Raw genomic sequence first — 17,942 nt, 5'->3', positions numbered from 1 at the left:
GGGGACCCAAATACTAGTAGGTGCCATTAGTTTATTTTTCACTTATTTCAAAAGTCAGAAAAAATAGCACAATGAATACCAGAAGGCGACTTTTTATTATACAAATAGCTTATATTGTTTATGGTAAAGAGAAAATACCGATGATAAAAGCATTATGATGTGTATAAAAATCACTAGTATTTCATCCTCCAAAAAGCCCACTGTGAGTACTTGGGAATGCATTTTCCCGACCTACATATAACTTTTTCTTACTGGCTAGAATTGGATAACGATGTCTATAGTTTTTTCTCTCTGCAGAGGAAATCATCGAGTGGACACAAAGTGGCATAACAGAAAGTATGGAGCCTACCGAGTGAGCCCGGCTGCCGGAGGGCAAAGGAAGGATGGCGGCCATCGGCCTCTGCGGGGGCACGGGCGGCTGCTGCACTTTCCCGGAATGGGGCCGGTCTGTGGAAATGCAAAGACATTAAAATGAAAGGAGAAATGCTACATCTAGGCAAGTGTGGGCCACACCCAGGGCTCTCCGGGAACCCATCCAGCGCCGGCTGGGGGCATCTCCATATCGCTGGATCCCACGGACTCCCCCCAGCACCAAGGCCAGCCCCAGCCAGCATGGCAGGGATGTGTCCACACCTGGGTCGTACAGGGTGGGGAGTCCTTGGCCCTTTGCCTTCTCTGTACCTGTCCAGTTTGTCTTACTCTTATACTTCGGAGCAACACTCGCCTTACCTCTGGGGAACAGGTATTCATCAGAGGTTTTGTCGATGAAAGCATGAAAAAAGGCCTCTTAGTCATTAACTCAGCCAGTACCATGAGGGAGTGTTTTCAGACAAAATTGTAAAGAAGTAAACGTGTACAGACACACAAATGCACACATGCATATGTACACACATGCACACGCAGACACACATACACTCAGGCACACCCAGCTGCCTGGGCAAGGTGAAATCCACCGTCATGGCTCTTGAAGATCCTGTTCTAGGTCCCCTTCCTTCCCTCCCCTCACAAATGCTCTGGGTTGTCCTCCCCCCTCCCACTTCCTCCTTTCTTAAAGGGAGGAGCCAGTCACCGACTCCTGTAACCAAACCACAGACTCTTAACAAAACCTCACATTCTTCTGGTCATCACAGAAGTATCCCCGGGCCAGATAGATAGGCTGGCAGTGTTCCATCCCTTTGCCAGGGAAAGAGCAGGCCAGGACTGTGAGGAAGTGACAGCATTCTTACATGTTTTGCCCTGGGTGCCTGTTTTGCCTCACCCTAGCCCCAGTCCTGGGGAAGCAACACTGTTCCACAGAGGATGGGGCTCAGAACCCAGCAAGCCTGGTCTAATCTCATACCAATGCACCCCCTCTGGCCATCTGTCAGCTCCTCTGACCTGTCATGCTCCTTTCAGCCTCAGGGCTTTTGCACGGCCATTTCTACTGCTTACAATGCTCTTTCCTTCCCACATCTATGCTCACTTAGCCAACTCCTGTTCACCCTTTAAGTTTCAGATTAAATATCATATCCTCAGGGAAGCAAGTCCAGATCAGGCATATGTCCCAGCCTCATCTCCTGCGCTTGTCTTCCTGAGTATGTATCATGGTTTAATTAAGTCATTTTGCGACTCATTTGTTTGATGTTGCCTGGACTATGAATTCTTTAGGGTGAGGCCTGTCTACCGTCTCGTTCATTCTGTATGCTCATAACTGGCATGTATGAGGCACTCAACGACTTAGTTACCTGTTTCTTCTCAGGGTCTACATATGAAACAGGCTTGATAATTGTTGCCTGTATCACGCAGGGTGCTTCAAAACACAAAATGAAATGCCGACAAAGCGTGAAAGGGCTTTAAAATTGCCACGTGTTATACAGCCTAAAGGATTAGTGGTATTAATTTTTGTGATACGGATCATCAACTTTCTAGCTCACTCCTTGATATGCGAGTGTGTATGTGCCTACTTGCTGTTACCACCACTGCTAGAGTGTAAGCCCTGTGAGGCAAGGGCTGTGTCTTCTTTCCGGATGATTTTAAATTTCAGCATTTAGAATGATGCCTGGCTCATAATAGAAGACCAATAATTTTTGTTGAATGGATGAATGAATAAATGAATGAGGGAGAAAAGGGCTGACAGGAGCAGATAGACAATGAAAATCTTGAATACTGTTTAAAGATTTTAAAGTTATGGCCAAACCACATTCAATATTGTTGTATTTATTCTGACAGTCTGTGTGTAGTGGTGCCCCCTAATCATGAATTGGTCAAAGGTGGGGAGGAACAGGAAAGTCCTCTTGAGTACCAAAGTAACACTCAAAATAAGCTATTACTTCCATATACCCTTCACTGGCAGATCAGTATCATCCACCATCAGCAATGATTTGTCTGCAATCATAAATATTTGTCCGCAAATCATAAATATTATTGATCCTCACAGCGAACCTATGTGGTCTGTATTGTTATTGTCCTATTTCAAAGATGAGGAAACTGAGGCCCAGAGAGGTGGAGTCACTCGCCCAAAGCCACACAGCAGGTTAGCAGGCATCAGCATGCCAAGCTTTCTGCTCCATGGGCGTTGGCCTCCCATACATCAGTGGGGGCTGGGGGCTGGGCTGCCAGGGCCGTTACCTATGTATATGGAGCCGGGGTTGGAGAAAGGCTTGGCAGGCAGGATGGAGTTCTGCAGAGCCTCCTCGTTGTTGGAGGGTGGCGGCTCATAATCGGCGTCATCTTCCACGAGGGCCTCTTCCTCTTCATTGGGGGACTCATAGTCACCGTCATCCTCCCCATACTGATCATCATCGGGACTTTCATAGTCATCTTCATCCTGCCAACACGGTGATGGGGACAACGCGGTGTGTAGAGGTCCCTTGGCAGTAGGCGTGCCCGCATCTACTCTCTCTCTGCCAAGCCTCACAGGGGTCCTCACTTGGGGGCAGTCAGCACTAGCATGGCCCTCCCACTACACATGAGGAATACTGAGCTCAGGGAGTACAAAATCCCAGGACCAGCAAGATGCAGACGTGGGACCCCCGTCAAGGTCTTCAGACCGCTAGGCAAGTGCATTGTTCTCTACATTTTTTTTTTTGCATAACAGAGAAAAGCAGAACAAACTGCTTTTGGAGAATACAGGAACAGAGGGATGGGAGAGCCCGCTGTTTTGAGTAAACACGTTTTTTACTCTAGACATTGCCAAGAGGAAGACTAAACATCAGGAGTGTTTGTGATGCCCCTAGTTAATTGTCAGTTCTGTTCTTAGGGTGACTGTGCTTGAAACTTTCTTCCCTAATGGGGAAACCAGATAACCAAAGCCTGTTAACTAGAAGGCAGGTTAAGTTGTGCCTGAGAGGGGATAGTCAGGGCTGGGCTAGTCCCTTTGCTGAGAGCTGAGCGTATAAAAACGACAGCTTATTATTCGTGACATCTGGCACTGAGTGTGAAGCTGCTGTCTTGGAAGAGACTCTTCCTAAATTTTAAATGACTTGTCGTGTTTTACATAGGCTTCTCTGTGGGTCTCAGGGAAGTTAAGCCCTAGGGGCTGGGTGATTGCCTTTGAAGCAACCCATGAAAGTGGACAGTTACAGTAATGATTTCCCAGGCAGGAGTGGCACCATCAACTGCCAAGCAATGACTAGCTTATCACTCTCAGGTCAAGATCAAGTGGGTCGTAAATGAGCCCAGGGCATTTCTCTAAAGTCGAGGGCAGCGTGGAAAGAAGCGACAGGAGGTTGCAACTTGACGAGGAAAGGTGCACACTGAGAGCCTAGAAATCCTGACAACCTTACTAGGTGGCTTAAGGAAGCCTGTCTAAGGTGCTCAAGTGAAAGATGCATGTGTTGATGTTTTGACTTGCAGAATATGTATATTTCTAATATTGGAAGACGAGGTTGAGTACCTTCCCGAACTCCAAAACAGACTTCGTCCTGCCATCAGTGTTCCTATAACTTGAGAACAGAGGATGGAACCCCTGATGAATGGGAGGGACTTCAGAACCACGGCCTCAGCGCCTCTGCAGCCCATGCCGACTGCCCCCTAGACCTACAGGGGCTCCCTGCAATCTCTCAGCCTGCACATCCCAGCCCTGTGGCTCCTGACTTTCCACTAGGCCTTTACCCCATAAGCCCTTCTCAACAATAGACTTTTCCTCTCTGCTTCTAGAAAAATTATTTTCTCCCAGTGATTTGACTTGAATATTTCTATGTGTGTTTTTGTTCCTAATCATATTCTGCCCTGTGTTTGTGTTATCTAAGCTAGAAAATGCTCATAGAATTGGGTTCTTCATCTCCACCCACCCCCCAGTGCCCTGTGCAATGCTGGGCACTTCATGGAACCCCAAATGTTGTAGCCAGTGGCTAGTGGAGACTCCCTGTTTACAGAGAAGATGGAGGTGGCTAGCCTCAGGCTGAGCTCATGGGAGGGACTGCATGGCAAGCAGCAGCAAAGATGCAGCTTCTGCCTAAAAATGTAAACATTTGGGGGGAAACTGGCCTATTTTCCCTTTGGAACAAAATTAATCTGTCATATTCCTTTGTTCTCACGTAGAAAGCACAGACTTAGCTAGCACTATTTTTTTTTTTTTTTTTTCCAAATTCAATGCTTTCTTTTACCAGAATCCCATCAGGACAAGGGAGGTTTAGTGCCTGCTTCCTAAAGGCACTAGAGGCAGCCGCTTACCAGAAAGACCCCTGGACGGAGGGTGGGCGACCCGGGTCCTCAGCCTGCCTCTAACTAGACGTGTGACATAAGTCACGTTCTCCAGCGGGCTCAGCTGCTTCATCTGTAAAATGAGCAGACTGGACTACGAGCCGTAATGGAGTTCTTAGCCTGAGTCTCTGGTTTCAAGCGTGGTGACTACATATGCAGTTTCCTGGGGACAAGGTGTGCAGAATTCATCTGACTCTCAAAGGCGTCATCATGACCCCTCAAATATAAAACCCAGTTGGATCAGCCCATCCCTGAGGTCTTTCCAGGGCTGAGAGTTAATTCTGAGCTCCCTTTCCCTCTGGGTCACCGGTGGGCACGTAAGCCTATGAGAAAGGCTATTTTAAATCTACTTTAGCGTAGACCGTGTGGAGGAGGGGTTTGGGGGAGGGCCCTGCTATGGAGGTGTGCACGGTGGATAACGGCGTGGTCAGCACCCCACAGCCCATGGCCGAGTCCAGCCCGCTGTCTGTTGTTTGTCAAGTGAAGGGCTGGTGGCACAAAACCAAGCCCATTGATTCAGGTGTCGTCTACAGCTGCTCTCGTGCTACAAGGGCAGAGGGGAGTAGATGAGGCCAGAGACCCCGTGGATCGCAAAGCCAGAAAGTTACTAGAAGGCTCTGGCTTTCACAGAGCCCTGGGTGGCTCTATCAGGCCCTTGCTCCTTTCAGCATCATGCTGGTTCCTTATGACAAAGGCGCTCTGGAAACAGCTGTAAGGTGGAAGAACGGCCCACCCCATACTCACAAAGGATGACCAGCCTCCGTTGTCTTCTTCATGGCTTTCTGTGGAAGAGGATAACACCAGCATCGGTACCAAAAGAAGCCGCAAGAAGGAACGTCAGAGCCGCTCCCCACTCCGGGATCCTTCCCCACCACTGCCCCATGCCAGGCCTTCATGCTACATACCTGGGGGTTAACAATTCTGTATCAGCTCTAGAATTTCTACTTGAGGGGCTCATTCTGCCAGACAGAGGCAGTGGTTCTTAACCTTTCACATGCATAAAAGTCACTTGAGAGTGCTTTAAAATATGCAGATACCCTGGGCCCTATCCCTAGAGCTTCTGATTCAGCAGGACTGAGTGGGACCCAGGAATCTGCATTTTAACAGGATGTGCAATTTAACAACTGAATAATTGCCTTAAAGACTCAGAAGCAGGAGGGCTGGCTCTGCTTAGGTGCTCAGTTCAAAGCCTGGCCCGGGTCATTCCATGCACCCCACAGAGTCCCTCACTGTGTCTCTGCAGAGGGTCCCAGCTGAGAAGGGGCCATAGCCAGGTGTCCCGGCATAGTGACATCTCTCCTCCCCTCAATCTGGACCAGCAGACAGAAGAACCAAAGCACCTGTCACCTCCTAAAGCCATTGCTCTCACCCCTGAGACCTTTACCTGTTTCCTCAGGAAACCGCTGGACTTGGGGTCTGTAAAGACAAACACATTGCATTAATGGCCCTACTGACTTAGGGAGATCTCCCTCTTTCCTCAGTCCAGCCCTGCAAGGGGAGCCCCCGGGGGAGGGTATGTCTCACCACCCAGGACCGCGGTCCCTGTTGCTCTGAAACCAGGGCCAGACTACCCGAAAATTCTGGAAACCACCAAAGCCATGCTGGTGGCACAACTGGGAGCTTGTGACTGTCTGACTCTCTAGGGGAAGTTCCCCTGATGTCCCAGACACAGGGCAGGATGCAGGGCAGAGCGGGGGGGGACCCCTGGACTGAAGGATCACTGCGGATCAGAAATGGGGGCCAAACCAGTCCCATTTAAAGTTAGACTTGGGTTTGCAAATGCCTTGCATTTCATTAAAGTGACACCAGGACCTCAGCTGCCCCACTCACTTGCGTGTGAAAATGCTCCTTCTCTCTTCATTCTTGTTGATTTCTTGACTCAACTTACTGAGAATCCTGCAAGATAAAGGGACAGGGGAGGTGACAAAACAGTCATCTCCCCGCTGGCCCAAACTTCCTCCCACGGCGCCCTGAAGTTCCCTGATCTGTGTGACCTCAGGAACCTGGGCCAGTATTGGCCAGCCTCTGTTCCTTTGGCCTCCAGCCAGGCCCCTCCCCGTGGGGCCTCTGCTCCTCACTTCCTGAAGAGCTTGTCACCTCCATCCCCCTACCAGTCCCTGCTCAGGAAGCTCTCTGCTGGGGCCTCGGTCTAGCTCAGAGCCCCTCTGTGGAGACTGGTCAGCTCACGCCTGGCTCCTCTTCCTCTGAAATCCTGCAGCCTTATGATCTGGACATGACCACTGCGTATTTTATTGCGTTAGCATTCCCCGGGGCTGAGGTCCCCTGACTCTGGGTTTGGCATCCCTGTAGTGATATCTAACCTCTAAGAATCTTCAAACCATCTCTGAGACCGGGAGGAGTCAGCTGCTTGCTGCATAACTCTTGACAAGAGCTCCCGTGCGCTTCTTGGGTCTGAAATCTCCTTCCATTCTCCGCTCCCTGACTCCTTCTTGGTGACATGCATTCTTTTTTTTTTTTTTTTTTTTATAGCTCTTCTTAACTAATTAAGTCAAGGGCAGTGTCAACAGACCAAAATTATGTAATTTCTAAGTCACATTTAGAATGAAAGAGACCCATTTTTACTTTTATACAAGCACACAAATAAATCAATAAATGAAATGCTCTTGTAACGGATTCTGGTGGGGAGGTCTGGGACTGACCTTGTCCACGATAAGGCTCACATGTCATTATTTTATTGCTTGCTCCACTGCCTGACAGCAAGGTTACTGGCAGCTTAATCCTAATTTCTCAAGCTCTGTCAACAACAATTTCTTTTCCTTCAAAATGGGATTGAAGTTCTGTGAAATGATTTAAAGTTATTTTTAAAAAAAGTTCTCTTAAACCCAAGCAAGAACTAAGAAATAACATCTTTCCATCTTTCTTTAGCAATCTTAGAATGGCAAAAGTTTAATATTAACCAAATTACTATAAACATTCAGGAAATATCCAGGGATGTGAGAGAATTGGAATCTCATGAAACTCAGTCAGTTTTTAACTAACTGAAGATTTTGGGGAAAAAAATGTTCATGACATGGATTCTTTTCTTTGTTTGTTTGTTTTTTTTTTGTGGTACGCGGGCCTCTCACCGTTGTGGCCTCTCCCATTGCGGAGCACAGGCTCCGGACGCGCAGACTCAGCGGCCACGGCTCACGAGCCCAGCCGCTCTGCGGCATGCGGGATCCTCCCGGACCGCGACACGAACCCGTGTCCCCGGCATTGGCAGGCGGACCCTCAACCGCTGCGCCACCAGGGAAGCCCTGACATGGATTCTTATAAACACTTGGTGAAGTGTTCCCGATCTAGGCCCAGCCTGCAGAGTGGGAGACTCCCTGAATCACCCACGCCCGGAGGCCACCCTTGGCCAGGACCCTCTTATTCCTTGGATGTTGTAAACTAGCAAATCCCCAAACCCCAGGACAGGAAGGGCCTTTGTGAGTGGGACGGCACCTCTGGCACGCCCTAGCAGTCAGCTCCAGCCTCCCTTCGCACCATTGCTGTGACCAAGGGCCCTCATCAGTAAACAGGCTCATGTCCCCTAGAGATCTGGGGCAGCTGGAGGAGCCTCAGAGGTGATCTAGTCCAACATCATTTTACAGACGGCACCACAGAGACCCAGACGGGGGAAGGGACCAGCCTGCACCGCGGGTTAGTGATGAAGGCCACCCTCTCCCCACCACACGCACCAGCCCCGGAAGCCAGGCTCCCTGGTTTCCAGAGCAGCACACTTTCAACACACCACATCCCCTGTCCATGCCCCTGATGCCAGAAGCCCCCTGGGAGTGAACGAGCCTGCAGCCCTTCTGGAAATGGCCCGGGGTCTACACTGCTTCTGCTGAAGTGACCACCTCAAGGTAACAAGCTTGGCCTAAGACAAAATTGCTCAGTTAGCAGAAGTAGTCTTGGCATCTACCACTTCTTGCTTCCCCCATCATCCCCTAGGCCCCCCGTCCCCCCACTTCTCCTTGCTCCCCGGGACCTGCTGCTCGGAACCCTCCAACTCATTAGAGTGACAGGGTAAATGAATTGTTAATAAATCCACTGGGAACTTTAGAGGACAGAGGAGGAGGGAGGGCAGTGTTTAATCCTCCATCATAATGTCCTTGTTGGGATCTCACACTTCACTGGGAGATGCTTGGGGATGGGGCTTCCCAGTGGCCTCCTGATCACACCTCCAGAATGCTTATTCCTGGTTCTTCTGTTTCCTTTAAGCGATGGTTTTGAGAAGCTGGTGGGAGTCCCTCTCCTCCCTCCTCTGACGTGCGGTGTCCCCCACCCTGGCCAGGTGCGTCTGTGATGGGCGCAGCACTCATCCCCATTCAGTCACACCTTCATTCAACAGCGCGCACTCAAGGGCTTCTAAGTGCCAGGAGCTCTGCTGGGGCTCAGGGTGCCTCAGTGAACAGAACAGAGATCCCTGCCCTCCAGGAGCTTACTTGCTAGCGGAGAGAGACAGAAAATAAACAACGAACATTTAAGGAAGTGAAATTCTAGATGAGAGCTGTATGTACACGCATGCAGCAGAGGTGCGAGCTGGGTGAGGGGGGGAGGAGTGCATAGGTGGGGTGCGGTTGCAATCGAAAATGAGCAAGCCTCTGGGAGGAGGTGACTTTTCAGCAAGACCTGAACTGAGGGATGCTGGGCAGCACATCCCTGCAGAATGTAGCGGGGGGGGGGGGGGGTGGAGGGGGTGGGGGAGGGGGGAGGGGGAGACCCTGAAGGGCTTGCACAGCTGCTTTGATCCTGAAAAGACCTCCTGCTCTCTGCAGCTCCTCTGCTTACTGGTATCTTCAGCAGCCAGGCTGGAAGCTGCTGGGCTCCTAACTGGTGAAGGAAGGAAATGTCAAACCACAGAACACACAGAGGAGCAGCACAGAGCTGAGAGCAAGCAGAGCCAGAGAGGGGCTGGCAGCCCAGCCTGCAGCAAACATGGGCGCCCAGGGCCTCCTGCTTTGGGGGGCCTCGGGGCAACCTTCCCAGCCAGCTGGGACCACTGCTGGGGGTGAGTGCAGAGGGTAGCGGTGCTGGTGGACAGAGCAGCAGGTTGTTGCCACCTCTGTGTTCAAACCTTCAAGGTTGTCCCCGACTCCCACCTCCCCAGAGGACCGAGTGACAGTGAGTGGTCAGAGGTGACTCATTCCCCCTCTTCCCCACAAACCCCAGGCCATACTCAGCACCAGGGGGAAAGGCAGAGGGGGCTGGGCAGCTGGTAGACACAGTTCTCTCTGCTTCATCTGTTGTAGCCCCAGAAGAGGAGCGAAATTTTCCATAGGAAGTCAGGCCATGGCAGGAGACAGAATCCTGCCATGACCTGGGTTGCAGCCCTGTTGCATCCCTTAGCTTGCTGTGTGATGGGGGCCGGTCTTTGACTTCTCAGTTGAAGGCCTCTTCTGGTGATGTTAGAAGGTACGGAGGGTGGGACCGTGGGTCCTTGTTGAGTCTGACTGCAGCACCCTGCCCAAGGGCAGTGTGACCTCAGGCAAGGCATTTGCCCGCCCCCCACCCCTTGGCCTGGATTCCTCTTCATCAGCAAAACAAGAGGGTTGGCCCTACTTAGAGAATCCGTGATCGGCCTGACCATAGAGATTACATGTTACAGACACTGAGCCCACTGGTGACATAACCCATCGGAGCCTCCAGGAGAGATGCCTCGGGGTGCGGGTGGGGTGTGGCAGTAACACAAGCACCCTGGTAACATGGGTGATTCCTACCGTCTGCAAAGATTGTGAAATCACTCCTGTCATTCTGGTATTCTTGGAATTGTTTTTTTTTGTTGTTTTTTTTTGTTTGTTTTGTTTTGTTTTGCGGTACACGGGCCTCTCATTGTTGTGGCCTCTCTCGTTGCGGAGCAGAGGCTCCGAACGCGCAGGCTCAGCGGCCATGGCTCACGGGCCCAGCCGCTCCGCGGCATGTGGGATCTTCCCGGACCGGGGCACGAACCCGTGTCCCCTGCATCGGCAGGCGGACTCTCAACCACTGCGCCACCAGGGAAGCCCCTGAAATTGTTTTTTAAAAACAAAAAAATGGAGGAAGAGGACAAGGAAAAGGAGATGGAGGAAGAGGAGGGCGAACGAGGTAGGGCAGCAGGAGCAGAATACGGGATCTGAGTCTGTCTTGACGTGGTCCCTGTAGGATTCTCCCAGGAGACCTGGGGCTCCCTTTCAATGGTCCCTATACTTCAGCAGCTGTGGGTAGAGGGTCTTGAAGTGCGTCTTGAAGTCAACTTTGCTGATCACACAGAAGAAGGAAGCTATGAAAGAAAGACAGGCAGGCAGAAAGGAAGTCAGGGAGGAAGGAGGGAGAGAGGAAGGAAACAGAGCAGATAGAAGCTATCAGAGCCCACAGCACACAGTAAGAGTCGATATTATTTCGTGAACACTCTATTCTTGTTGCCTGTGTTGTCACATGTACCAGCACACAACTTAAATGTATTTCTTACCAAAACTTGCATAGCCTGAGCTTTAGATGAGCTTCCCCTGTCTCCCACGAGGCTGGGAGCTCGGGGGGGAGGCGGGGAGTTGCTCCCCTGACTCTGTTTCAGGGGCACGCTAGTCTCTCCCACGCCCAGAATTGGGCAGAAGTCTGCATTTGCTCCACGCTGCCCTCTCCGGCTCCTCAAAGCCTCTCTGTCCTCTGACACCACCTCTGTGACCCCTGGCCCGCCTCCCAGCCCACATTCTCTGTCCTAAACTTGTGCTTGCTCTGCGTGTCACCCTTCTTTAAAGGAACAAAACTCCTCCTTTAAAAGTCAGCCAAAGTGAGAGAGTGGCATGTAATATATACACTACCAAACGTAAAATAGATAGCTAGTGGGAAGCAGCTGCATAGCACAGGAGATCAGCTCGTTGCTTTGTGACCACCTAGAGGGGTGGGATAGGGAGGGTGGAGGGAGACCCTAGAGGGAGGGGATATGGGGATATATGTATACGTATAGCTGATTCACTTTATTATAAAGCAGAAGCTAACACACCATTGTAAAGCATTATACTCCAATAAAGATGTTAAAAAAAAAAAGTCAGCCTCCTTGAACCAAGAACCAAACCTTCCAAAGTTCTGTCCTGTCACCTGAGAAGCCAGGGAGACGCCAGGACATGGGTCTCAGGACTCAGGCCTCCGTGTAGAACCAGGCACGTGAGGGGGAAACAAGAATTTAAGGGCACAGCAGGGTCTCCCCACTTCTCAGGCATGTCCTCCGCCTGACAGTTTTACAAGTTTTATTTTACTTGTACTTCACAGTCGTCTGGGTAGTAGCCAAGAAGAATTATCCCCACTTTTACCAACAAGGAAAGCAAGGCGCTGGGGAAGTGTTTGTCAAAGGTCCCATGATGGTTTTTACATGGAGCTGAGCCAGAAGTCAAGTGTCCTGGGTTCGCACCGGGGAAGAGGAGGGGCAGTCGGTGGAGAGGACGCACTTTTCATGCGGGGAGGACAGGGCAGCTGGACGGGGATTAGCCAGTGAATGGGAGCGGGGAGGCGCGTGTGAGAGAGGGACCTTGTCCCTGTCTCCATCCTGCGGGGGGCTGGGCACGTTCTTTCATGGGCACAAGAATGTCATGTTCAGCCCTGGGGCCCTCCTCCATCCTTCCTCCCCCATCATCTGCTCTCTTTCTATCTTAGGTAGGCACTGAGTAGATGAGACAGGAGGCTGTCTCTGAGGTTAGGAGACCGACAGCCTTATCAGAAGACAGACAAATGAACAGGCATGCCTGCATTACCTCTCTGATGGGATCTTAGCTTTTCCCAGCCTAACTTCACTATCGGTAAATGGGTACAGTGTGCATTAATGTTATAAACAGAATCATCCGATGCCTATGTGCTGCCACCACCGCATTGCTGCCCTCTCCTTATTTTTTAAGTTACACTATATTATTTTAAATATAAAACTTATAGCATTAAAACAAAAAACTCCAAATGGTCATCAACAGATTTTATCACGTGTTCTATCGATTTAACCAGAGCACGCTCAGCTATACCATTGGTGTTAGGCTAGGTCCTCTAAAAGGAGGTTAACATTGTTTTATTTTAAAACCCTCCTCCATTACATTTTCCTTGATGTCTGTGGGAAAAACTATGTCCTGAGAGAGCGACTATATCTTCAGACAGAGAATGCTTCCTGGCCAGAATCTGCCTGCTTACAAAATCTATTTAGTACTGACTTTTTAAGCATCAGGGAAGGAAATTGAGGTATGCAGAGGAGTGTCATCTTGTTTTGGTCTGCTGTACCTAAACACAATTTCTTTTCTATAACCCTTTAGGGTAATGATCCAGGGCAAACGAACCTGTGTACAAGGGAATGGAACAAATAAGTACTGACTACCTCTACTCATCAAGGATGGCGCCAGGCAGCTTATATGTGGGCTGTCTCCTTCATATACACCGTTCCCTGAGAGTTCCTTCTTTCTCATCTATCGATGAGGAAACTGAGGCTCAGTGCGTTGAAGCAGCTTGCCTGAGTCCCACAGCTGGTAGGAAGCAGAGCCCACCTTAGAACCCGGATCTCCCTTGCTCCAAAGCCCATGCCTTTCTATTCTTTCATCCTCCCCAGTTAGCAGGATAAAATAATGAGTAAACATCTGAAATTGTGCTCATTGGGATTTTGCATAAAATGGTTAGAATAGCTAACACATCTTCAGTACATTTGATTATTTCCCCATTATTTCCTCTAACTTTCCCACTGGCCCGTGGAGACATGTCCTATTATTGTCCCCATTTTACAGATGAGGAAGCTGAGGCTCAGGGAACTCAGATAACTTGTCCACAGACTCACAGCTAGTGAATGGAAGAATTAGTCGCAAGTTGTCTGACCTCAGAGCCTGCATTTTACTCACTAAGATCTCCTGTCTGCCTGTTCAGATCTTAAATAATATCCTTTAAAAGAATGAGCCCATGCAGTTCATGTAACCCATTCCTTCATTTTATAGACTTGGAAACTGAGGGTGGTCTAGGACTCATCCCGGGCACAGAGCTCACAGAAGTAGAGATGGAATTGGTATTTATTATACATTTATGCCAGGGACGGTCACTATCAGATTCACCTAATCAGGGCAGCCCAGACCTTCCCCAGGTGCCTTCCCCATCACTCCCCACGTTCACCCTTCGTGTTCCATGGGCAGGCCCCATAGCTTGTCTGGGGCACACATTCAAGGACATCAGAGTGAGATTTTACTGCGGGCCAAGTTGTTTAAGTTTTCAAATAACTGAAGAAATATCCCACACCTCTACCTCACCCATATGAGGGTTTAGAATCGTTCTTCTGCATTAACTAGCAGTTGCTTCTCATGCCACCTCCTTCTCCTGACTCTCAAACATACAGATGTCAGCTGAGCTCAGGCTTAAGGTTAAAAAGCATCTTCCCAGTTAAAAGTGCCTGCCTCATCGCTTTTCTTCTACTGCTCTGATGAAATCCCCTCCTTCCAGCATCTTCATAGCCACAGCCTAGGAGAAGCTCCCATCTCATAGTGGGATCATAGCCGTCATCTCCTAACTGGGTTCCATGCCTCCAGCTGAGCCCTCCTCTGACTCATCTTTACCTGCCCCCGGAAGAGCCAAGATGCAGGCTTCACCTAGTGTTCTCCCTGGTGAACTCACTTCACCAACACTCTCAGACTCCTTAGAATGGCTCAAAGCATCCTTCAGAATTGTGACCCGTCACCGTGGCCTCTTTACTTTTTACTTCCCCATGTATACGCCACAGCTGCTCTGACCTACTTGCAGTTCCAGTAAAGGCGCTGGTGCCATGCCTTCGCAATACAGTCCCCATTTCTAGAATGTCCTTTAACCATTTTTCATCTGATCACTCCTAATGCATTTCAAGATCCAAGTTAAGTTCCCTTCTTCCCCAAAGTCTTTCCTAATGCCGTATCTTGATTTTAAAACTCTCTGTGGACCAAACTTAACGTGTCTGCAGGCTGACTCTGGCCCACCAGCCACTAATTCTCACTCCTGTACGTTAAGGTCTCTCCTTTACATGGAACTATGGTCTTTTTCTAGAGCATCACATTTCTGTAGTTATAGAAATGTTCTATATCTGTACTCTCCAATATAGTAGTTCATTGCCATCCTTCATCGGATCCAACTCTCTCATTTTACTGAGGTCCAGAAAACTAAAGCAATGACAGAGTTGGTGATGACACCATGAGGAAATCTCAGATCTTTGATTCTAGTACTATTTTCAAAGGCCAACCCACCCCACTGGGAAGAGAGGAAATGAAAACGTGGTCCAGAGTCAGGCTTATCTTTGGCAAGAGCAGCCAATACACCAGCTGGGCTAGATCTGTTATTTCTTTTTCTCAAGTCATCTTGTAACTTCTCTTCACTAAACCCTGTCCTTGCCTTCATGCTTCCTCCTCACTTTCTTATTTCAAACCAACAGTGATAGATAACTGACTCAGCTCCCCCTGGACTACTCCCCATTCTACCCAAGGAATGAGGGGGTGTACTTACGGCACCCGGAGCTTAGGGAATTTCTGGATGTCATTCTCTGCCAGGTTCTGAAATGAAGACAGCAGTAGGTTACAACCCACAGGAAAGGGTTCTGGGCCTGGTGAGTAGAGTATGGTATGAAACAATAGGGAACAGTGGGGACTGCAGCAAACTGCAGAGTACACCCCACTCACCCATCCAAAGCGGGCAGCTTCTAGATGGTGCATAAAAGCCTGTGGGCCTAGTGTTGCCAGATCTTTTTCAAAGGGAATCCCGAAACCTGGATCTTATATGAAATGTCCTGAGTTCTAAATATTGACAAATAATTTTAACTGAAGCAAACAGCAAATACTATGAGAGCCAAATCTGTGGGACCGCACAGGACTTGTTTTGTGGGCTGAACTTGGCCATGTCATGACATCTTTCTTAGACTCCAGGGCCCCTCTCAGCAGCCGTATGGAGCAGCTATGAGAAGCCAGCCTGGCGAAGGCATCTGTGCCCTTATAACATCATCACACCCCAACTGCCTCTTTCACCAGGGTTATTAGTAGAATTCTCTAGATGTAAGGATGCAATAAAGAGGCTGTCCAGAGGGAACCAAGAGGGGAAAGGAGAAAGAAACGCGTATTTGTGAAGAACTGACTTTGGGCCTCTCCTTACAGCATCTTGATTAATCCTCACATCAACCCTGTGGTGTAGAAACTACCAGCATCGTTCCCATTTTAGTGAGAAAACTGTGGCCCGGGGATGTAAGGGGATTCCAGGTTGTAGGTGATGGAGGTGGCACTGGGACCCTGCTCTATGGCATCCAATGTCTATTTTCTTCCTGCAAGCTTCACTTTTATCATGTCCAAGCCCTTTGAGGGTCCCAGTGACCTGTGCTGGGGGCAGGTGGTGAGAGAAGAAGGCACCTGAAAGGGAGGAGGAAGAAAAGAGGGTGGGCATGCTCTCCATAGAACCAATGCCGAGGCAAGGAAGGGGCCTCCTTAACGTTCTAATTGAGGTCAGAATCCCAGTGGTTAGAGTGGGAGCTCTGGAGTCAGACAGGCTGGTTTGGAATCTTGGTTCCTTCACTTAGCAGCTGTCTGACTTGAGACAGACGCTTAGTCTCTCTAAGCCTCAGTTTCCTTATCTGTATAATGGGAAGCGTAATAATATTAATAGCCCCGTTTCAGGGGTTGTGAGGATTGAATGAGATGACGTATGTCCTGTGCTTGGCTCAGTGCCTGACATACCTTTTGTGAGTGATAAACGGAGGTTAGGTGAGTAATTTCTGTCCCGGGGGAGGGAGCAGCTGGGGTCTGGCTGGCTCCTGGATGTTAGTGTCTTTGCTTCTACTTCCGCTCTGGGCTGGGAGCTGCCTGGCAGGTTGTTGGCTGCCTTCTGAGATGAGCTGGGCAAGCTTCCTTTTAAGCACAGGGGCTGGGGCATCTTAGCAATGTGCTTATGGCCTCATCTGCTCCACTTCTTAGGAGCAGTGTCTGACCCTGCGGCAGGGCTGGGGAGGGAGTTTGCCAAGAGTCCTGAGACAATCAGGTTTTTGGTCAAAATTCTTAACTTCTTTTATTTATTTTTGCATCACTGAGCTATGGCATCCCCTCCCTCCAGAGCCACCTCCTCAGCGAGGATACCAAGACTCTTGTTCAGAGTGTGGCATGATGAGTGGAGGGCTTCCTGGGAGTTGCCAGAGGGATGAATGCTGAGAACTGGGCAGTTTCTGTTCTGCTGAGTCAAGGACATAAGCTGAGGGGATTTCAGGAAGCATGTGGAGGAGAAGGTGAGCATGTGAGCATGGCTGGAGACATAGAGGTAGAGGATATTAGGAAAGAGAAAGGCCTTTAGCAAAGTCTGGAAACTCTGGGTTACTTGTACAATGACTTGGAGTTAGACTTGTGGCTTCACAGGAATACACTTATACGCTGAGTGTGTCCTCAAGAGAGACACGGGAGAAAGGAAAGCTGAGAATTGGACCCCACCTGGAGAGGCAATGTGGCCAGGGGCTGCTGCTTGCCTACCCAATATCCACTCTCTTTCTCCCTTACTGATGGGACCCGGATTTTGTTCAGGGCAGTAAATGTGCCCAGTTCAAAATATTTAACACCCTAGACTCCCTTGCGTATGGCCAAGGTCACGGGACTCCGTTGCAGCCAGTGAGCTATAACCTGAAGTCTAACTGGATAAAGCTTTTGGGAAAGTCTCCCTGAAAATAAGGGGGAATGCATTCCCCATGCACTTCTGCATTTTTTATTCTTTGCCCTTCCCCCCTTCCTCCTGCCTGGAATGCAGATGTGATGCCTGGAGATGGAGTAGCCATCTTGTAACCATTAGGACAGAAGCCACCAACGGTTTCCATTGGCCGGGTGGGGCCTGAGTTCTTGATGACTTCCTTTAGCAGCTCACCAGCCTCGAGTGCGTAACTCTAGATTTCTTATCACTTGAGAAAGATAGGCCCCTATTTGGTTAAGCCACTGTGGTTCAGTTTCTGTTTCATGCAGCCGCACACCTTTCTAACTGACACAGCTTCCAAGCACATGGCCTCCTCTTCGTCAAGCTTCTGGAAGCGCAGCACCCCTATTCCCTCACCAGACTTCTCAATGGAAAACGAAATGGCAGCAAAACAGATTCAAAGGGCCTGCTAGACCCTACACTGAAGAAAGGAGGAAGGAACAAAGGAAGGAAGGAAGGAAGGGGAGGGAGGGAAGGAGGGAATCAAAGAAAGAAAGAGGAAGGGAGGGATAGAGGGATACAGACTGGGGTCTTCCACTTCTGCTTCGAATAGCAGAATGGTCCTGGATATTATAAAGCTGGAAAGGGTGAGATACAACCTGAAGTCTAACATC

The 17,942-nt window shown here is 49.6% G+C and overlaps 1 protein-coding gene across 1 annotated transcript in view; it reads right to left on the bottom strand.

The window, feature by feature from the left end:
- Positions 1-17,942, bottom strand: part of LCP2 (lymphocyte cytosolic protein 2) — a 43,844-nt gene that overhangs the window by 19,498 nt on the left and 6,404 nt on the right. The window contains exons 3-8 of the mRNA XM_067732883.1: positions 15,124-15,170; positions 6,514-6,579; positions 6,068-6,099; positions 5,428-5,465; positions 2,608-2,806; positions 350-447 (exon numbers count right to left, since the gene is read on the bottom strand). Of these exons, the coding sequence (XP_067588984.1) occupies positions 350-447; positions 2,608-2,806; positions 5,428-5,465; positions 6,068-6,099; positions 6,514-6,579; positions 15,124-15,170 (480 nt within the window). The remainder of the gene's footprint in view (positions 1-349; positions 448-2,607; positions 2,807-5,427; positions 5,466-6,067; positions 6,100-6,513; positions 6,580-15,123; positions 15,171-17,942) is intronic.

This window comes from Pseudorca crassidens, chromosome 3 (assembly GCF_039906515.1).
Source record: "Pseudorca crassidens isolate mPseCra1 chromosome 3, mPseCra1.hap1, whole genome shotgun sequence".
NCBI lineage: Eukaryota > Metazoa > Chordata > Mammalia > Artiodactyla > Delphinidae > Pseudorca > Pseudorca crassidens.
This window is presented reverse-complemented; position numbering and strand designations above follow the sequence as displayed.